The 7,199-nt window shown below is 44.8% G+C and overlaps 1 protein-coding gene across 1 annotated transcript; it reads left to right on the top strand.

The window, feature by feature from the left end:
* The first annotated feature begins 769 nt into the window (after window positions 1-769).
* Window positions 770-6,858, top strand: LOC144173318 (uncharacterized). Its single transcript, XM_077701799.1, has 5 exons — window positions 770-968; window positions 2,808-2,869; window positions 6,196-6,300; window positions 6,638-6,664; window positions 6,744-6,858. Exons 1-5 carry the CDS (start codon window positions 872-874, stop codon window positions 6,819-6,821), a joined length of 369 nt encoding a protein of 122 aa, XP_077557925.1. The 5' UTR covers window positions 770-871; the 3' UTR covers window positions 6,822-6,858.
* The last annotated feature ends 341 nt before the right edge of the window (window positions 6,859-7,199 follow it).

Raw genomic sequence — 7,199 nt, 5'->3', positions numbered from 1 at the left:
TTCGCCTCCATGACAAGGGCGGATACTCTTAATTTCATTTCTCTATGCAGTAACGGCGGGTACCCTCACCCTCTCCCCTAATTTGCATAGAAAAGTTACCTTGGGTTGAAGATGGTTGAGATGCTAGTCTCTCGGAGTGTTTTCCTTTAAGCCATTTTGATTTCATGTGCCGTGGTGTAGCGTCGCGGAGGCCCCTCGAGGTGTCTCGAATTGCCATATTTGCTGTCCGAACAATTGTCTTGCAATTGCTGTGAATTTCACGATCTCCATGCCAATTCTATATCGGGAAAGTTGAGTACCTCCCAGGATGGCGCATGGTGCAGTCGTGCACAGTCGGAAGGTTCACTTCTGATCTTGTAAACTTAATGTTTTTATTTTTTCAGAGGAAAGCAAACTACAGTTTCCTTTTTTTCTCCGTCTTTTTTATATTCAAGCCAAAGAATTTAAGGCGAAAAGAGGTTCACGAAGCTCGTCATTTTCGTTTCTGCAGATGACCCTTTTACTTTTACGATCATGTTCATGTTTCCCTCCAACAAGCCGTCTGAGCTATTTGCACAGCCGGAAAAAAAAACAAAAAAAAAACCGCATACGGTGTACTGCTCAGCTGGACACACAGAAAGAAAAACTCTGTCGTAGGTAAAATTATTTATTAATGAGCACGTCTGGGGAAGAAAAGTAATAATGCAATCCGTTCGGAGAAGTTCCTTTCTCTTATTTTCGTAATTAGGCTATGAGGGCCGAAAATAATTAAGCTCGGCGGTACGACGTACGCGGCCTTGCGTCCGCCGTGGACTGTGGCTAAAGTCCATAGCGTAAGACCGTGCTAAGGTCTAGGTGCTGGCGATCTACAGCAGCAGAAAGAGTACCGGGCATGCGGAGCCCCAGTGCAATCCTGTTGGCTTTGCTTTGCCTGGTCGCTGGACCCTGGAGGCCTCCCTTCCAATATGCACTGGCATACGATGCATGCGGTACGTATGCTGAGCACAGTCGTGTTCTTTCATTCGTATTTGCATTCTCTCATTTTTAAGCCTGTAGTGAGAGTCATAGTAGGACAGGACAGTGTTTCCAAGCCATGTGCTGATCCGCACAATTTGTGTGCCGCGTTCACTGCACAGATTCGTACGATAAGCATTTGCTATGTTGACAGAATGCTCGGGGTAATTGACAGCCACAGCTACCTTGAACAAAACAGATTAAACTCGAACTAATCAGTTTACAACGCGGCAAATCTCGGAATTCGCTGAGCACTGTTGTTTTACTTGTGCATTTGTTTACTCCTCAAATTTATTAGTTATTTTTACACGTGAAAGTTAGTCATTTCGTCCTAAAGTACAGACATCAATAAAGTGTAAATAGATATTCTTCAGTCTTTCTTTCTGTTTATTTTTGATAATTGTGCCAAGGGATATACTGCCATAGCCTACTGTTCCGTGGAAAATGCACCTCAGTATAGATTCTGAAAAATTATATATATCTTGTTTTCCGAGGTTTTCTTGACTGCCAACCCTTATTTTCTGTCTTATTTCACGGAGCCCCTCATTTCCCATTTTCTGATTCGCTACATGCTTAGCGAGGGCCTCTGTTCTGGCAGTCTTGGTGCCAAAGGGAGCTTAAGAGGGTTCAACGCTGGTCGACCACTCTCGACATGTCGTAGACATTCGAGTCACGACCCGGGGGTTAAAAAGAAGGTCCCCTTCACCCCGAGTAGTCCGAGTGGCGCTGGCTACCACCCCCAAGTGCAGGAAACAAAAATTACTTAACATAAATACCCGAGAAAGTGCTGGGGAAAGAGCCCCGCCCGTAGCGTAGTGGTTATCGCACCAGACCGGTATTCTGGAGGTCGTGGGTTCGGATCCCACCCGGCGGGCATTTTTTCACCACTTTCTTTTCAAATAAAAAAATTCTTCATCTCTTTCTATGGCCCACCACAACCTCCCCTTTGCTTTCCGAGGTTTTCTTGACTGCCAACCCTTATTTTCTGTCTTATTTCACGGAGCCCCTCATTTCCCATTTTCTGATTCGCTATATATATATATATATATATATATATATATATATATATATATATATATATACGTTTTATTCAGAATACAGGGTCTGCGGTAGTGATAATTAAAATGCGCGTTAAACCCTATAGTCAATCGTCAAGGAATGATTGAAAGCGCCTCATTGCCCACGCATCTTTTTGTAAATACAGCAAACTTTTCTTAGACGTCTCGTATCACTTGGGTAATTTTTATAGCTTGTTTATTACTGAATTTCTCGACAGCTTTTTGGAATGATAAAAGGCAGTGCTAGAGTGATATAGAAATAATGCAAATGCCATTATTTTTGTGTTTTCGTGTGTGCTTCTAAGCACTAATAAGACCAAGGTATCAAATTCATTTGCTTTGCGCGATGCAAACTGCAGGACATCGTCACGCCCTTTCGTCCTGCTGATCAACGACAAGCAGTCACTACGCCGGGTGGAACCCGTGCCGATTCGCATAACATAGAGGAGGTTGCTTGGCTACGTTCGGCCGTCGACCGACTAGTCGTTTTAATTTCCTGTAAAAATAAGCATAAGGACCTCTGATGGCGCAAAAGTACTGTTATACAATTCACACCGACCGGATGACACGTTTTTTTTTTTCGTTTTTTTTCATCCTGTTGCATGTTAGGTCTTTGACAGTAGGATAGCAATTTCCCACGAGAAAAGGCAAAAAAAATTAGGAATGACCCCTCTCAAATGCTCATGTTTTTATTGTCTTGAAATAATATCCATATGATGGTGAGCGTCTGCACTACATTTTTTCTTGATGCCATAGCCTATCCCGGGGCTCATCTTGAAGCAATGTTTCGTTGCGCAATGAAGAACATTCCAGATGATGTAAGCTCGACGCATTTCTCATTTTTTTCTTTTTCTCGGTGCTGAAACCAAATCAAATTGTATTGCACTTACTTCACCAATACAATATGCCTAATATGCTATACACTATGCGCACTCTCTCACTCTTTCTTTGACACAGAACACAATAAACGTACCAGGGACTATAGGACGCTTACAGGAAGAGAGAAGAAGGGAGAGAGAGAATAAAAGTTTATTAGAGCAAATGGTGGTGGTTTAGCCGTCACCCGGGGGGGGAGGTTGCCTCAGTCTAGGCACCCTTGGTCCTTGGCTGCAGCCCTGGCAGGCGTGACCAGAAAGATCTGGTCAGCGTTACGGGAGCTGGTCAGCAAGCCCTCTCACTGCCCTGAGGAAGCGCTTGGATTAAGGGTCAGCGATGGGGTGTTTTGACAGGTCCACACCATGTGGTAGGTAGTATTAAGAGAGGAGCAGAAGTGACAGATGAGGGGGTATGGGGTAGGAGAAATAGAGTTGAGGCTAGGCGCGTTGTAATAGGCGTCTTTTGACGCCAGATGATTGCATCCTCTTTGGTTAGGTGAGGGTGAGGAGAATGTTGCGGTAATGGTGGAGGGTGTCGCGTTAGCGTGATGCAATGCTGGGAGTGGAGGAGGCTGGGCCGTCGGTTCTGACCCTGACGTAAATCCTCGGTGTGGAAGAGCGCGGGCGGTGGCGTGAGACGTCTCATTTTCCTCGAAGGACGAGTGGCCAGGGGTCCAGACTATGTAGAGCTCAGGGAGGGGATGGATTAATGCGAGTATGTTAAGGCGGGAAGTGAGATGCGTCCACGTTGAATATTACGGCAGGCTTGCTGGGAATCTGTGATAAGTAAGGTATCCGGAACCAGTGGTAGCGGCGATGGATACGGCAATTTCTTCGGCAGTGGTGGTTGATGGGAAGAAAGTTGTGAGGGAGGTGAGAAGGGTGCCTTCGGAATTCACAACCACCAAGCCTGGCGGGAGGGATAGAGGGCGACGTCGGTAAAGTGAGTATCGAGGTGATAGTGGAATTGGGATCGGACATGTTTAACACGGGAGAGTCAGGGATCGATTGTAGTTTTGCGTCCGCCTTCACCGAATGAGGTCCCGGCGAGCCTCCCATAGAAAGAGACGATGAGTGTTAACCGAGGGATCGTCCACCGCAAGAGGAATTGTCTTAGAATGCTTCTAGACTGCAGAGATTAGTTGTGAAGTCCATTCTTCACGGTTGGTGATGGTGTCTAGGAGAAGTTCGCGATCTTTGCGAAAAGAATCCTAGTCGGTGAATGTGGTTTGACCGATGCGTGTGAAGCGGGGTGTAGTGATATTGATAATGTGCTGACCACTGCCAAATGTGTCTTCGAGGCACTGCCATTCCAGGTAGGAAATATTATGCGGAATAGGTGAGGTTTGGGTTCGATCTCGTGATACACTGTTGCCCAGACGCGTATAAGGTGGTAAGGTCGTGGCAGAGAGTGAGAATGTGCTGCTGAGTGGCGTTGAGTAAGGTTACCCCTTTTCTGGTTGCCTGATGATAAAAATATTTAATGTACGCATGCTCAAGCTTTGGCGTTTAGTTTTCTCTTGTTTTTTTTCTGAGTTTCCCTGCACGACATGTGCGCCACCTTCCCCTTTTTTTAAAATATTATTCCGGAACCACTTATTGAAATTGAAATTTACACTTTGTGTTTCCTTTGTTGCTTATCGCGATATTATTGTGGCGCATTGGCTGACTACGCGAACACCAAATAAAGGTTGCGAAAATCCGGCGAAAAGCCTGTATCCTGAGGCGAGAGCAATGTAACACAAAACGGGTCACAAGAAACGTGTTAGGCTATGTTCAGACTACCGACACAAAAGCCATTTCGTGATCAGTGGACGTAACAAAACGGTGTTTTACGCAGGGCGGTTGGCTGGGACGTGAAATGACGTCATTCTTTAAAGTTATTACGACAGTTGCGGCAACAACAGTCTTAAGCCGGTCTCACACGCCCTGGCACGAGAAAAGATAGGCATCCGCCGTCCGGGCCAATCATTCACTTAGCGCTGTACCTTCACAGCCTGCTCCGACCAATGAGAGTCGGTATTGTCGACAAACGGAGCCATTTTAGCAGCAGCTCGAAACAGAACATGGACCATAGAGTAAAGCTGGACATTATTTTGTGGTCTGTTGAACAGAATACGCAGTGCGTAAAATGTTTTGCCACTACTAATGATTGTGGCTACATGATCGTAGTAGTCGGCCCGAGAAAATGCGGCTAAATTAACTAATCAAAGAAATCCATAAAACTGAGCAGGAGAAGGAGGAATGAACATTTATTTAGAGCAAAACCAAGCTCATTTCTTATTCAACTACTTTCTGAGATTACTACCTACCCGCACAGAGGAATGAACGCCGTAGTGCGGCATACACTGTATATACTACTATCCGGAGCGGCTTCTTTTTTTTTTTTTTTTTTTTTGTTTACCGTATACGTAACCTCATCAAAAAGTATCTTTCAGGCCAGGAAAGTGCTCTTACTTCTGAAGTCTTTCATTTATAACCCCATACCTTTTCGCACATGAATTTTCGTCAAAGCTGAATCTACTTCATCAGGTGTACTATTTGATAAATCTGCAGAATGCACCATTACTCAAGTACCAGGGAGCAGCGCCCTAAAAGCTTTAGTATGTGCGGCTCCCGGCACATCTCTAGACAGGTTGAGCTTGAGGGAGGGAGGGAGAGACAGGGATATATATATATATATATATATATATATATATATATATATATATATATATATATATATATATATATATATATATATATATATATATATATATATATATATATATATAGAGAGAGAGAGAGAGAGAGAGAGAGAGAGAGTGCCTCTGGAGAGCCGTACTGCGCATGCGCGCGGAGCATTGGACTGAAATGGATTGGGTTGAAGTGTATTGGATTGGATTAAATTTAATTGTATTGGATTGTATTGGATTGGAAATCGTTTTAGCAGCAGTAAGCACTCTCACGGGTGATTGATGGTAAAAACGATCCCAAGTGTTTCACTCACTCGTCATGATTCACTTCGTGAAGATGCGTGAATGTTTGTTCCAAGCGCTCCCTCAGTCGGTGAGCCAGCTGACGCTGTGACTTAATTATTCGTAACCTTTCAGTGAATTTAGGGGCTGTCCACTCTCTTCTTTCCCAAAAAGCATGCTAACCACGATCGCACACCTCCCCCCGCACGAAAGACGAATAATTTAGTTTAACGAGGTAATATACTAGACTGAGGAAAACTAAAGCCTTCGATGATGCGCGGTAACGGATTCACATTTGTGTTCTTTACCAAGGTAACTGCAGAGGTGAACGCTATACTCACTCGAATACCGGGCTTGCAGCTGCGTGAAGTGGTGGACCTCATGTGCAAGGCGAACAGGCAGTCAGGGACGGCCATGGTAAGTGAAGAAGGATTCCGTGCCGGACGTACGTCCCGTACCGACGGAAAGCAAAGTGTTAAAGAACCACTTACGCCGGTTGTTGTCTGTGTGTGATTGCGAATGGCGTACTTTCTCTCATTCCTCGCACAATAATTCAGGCCGTTTCACGAATTCTTGATCGATATTGTGGTCAAGCAAACAGTCGTTATTTCAAAACTATAGACAAGATGCGAGGATCTGCGCATCATGCATACTTAATTAATAGCACCATCAAGGCGCACGAGAAAAAAAGTGGGAAAAGTAACCCGCAATCACAAAACGGGGCTAAAAACCGCTGTCTTCTTTGAAATTTCAGTACGAGGAGTTTCTCGGAGAACTGAAGGTAAGTTCAGATTCATGAATTGCTACCTCAGATGAGGACCGCGGGCCTCACTTTATCTATCTCTGCCTCTCTCTGACAGGAAGAGGACCAACAACTGACAAACACAGCTGTGAAGAACTGCCTCGACGGTGTCAACAAAGAATTCGGTTTCACATAAAATTCGCATCAGAAATAAACCCTGCGAGTGATCAAAACGTGAGCTTTATTTAGTACGTTCAGCGAGAGCGTATACGTCAGGAATTCTCTGCGGTACGTAGTATTACTTGACCAATGCAAAGTTTACATTTGCAAGATGATGAACTGACATCTGAGCCGCCTTTACGTCGTCAAAGGCCTTGGAAAAGTGCAGCGATAGGTCAGCGCACATGCATGACTTCAGAAGGCGGCAAAAATACTCGCCACTTGAGGGAATAATTTTGCTGTAGGGCTTTTGCTCACTGAAACCAGCTGGTCCGTTCCAGGACTAATGTGCCAAGCACGACGCTCAACCCCTTCAGGTTTTTACGGCAAATCACTATACCTCTACCCAGCCAAG

This window comes from Haemaphysalis longicornis, unplaced genomic scaffold (assembly GCF_048455015.1).
Source record: "Haemaphysalis longicornis isolate Haplotype H1 unplaced genomic scaffold, Haemaphysalis longicornis Haplotype H1 scaffold_3, whole genome shotgun sequence".
Lineage (NCBI taxonomy): Eukaryota > Metazoa > Arthropoda > Arachnida > Ixodida > Ixodidae > Haemaphysalis > Haemaphysalis longicornis.
The sequence above is the reverse complement of the archived record's forward strand: the minus strand, read 5'-3'. Positions and strand labels throughout refer to the sequence as shown.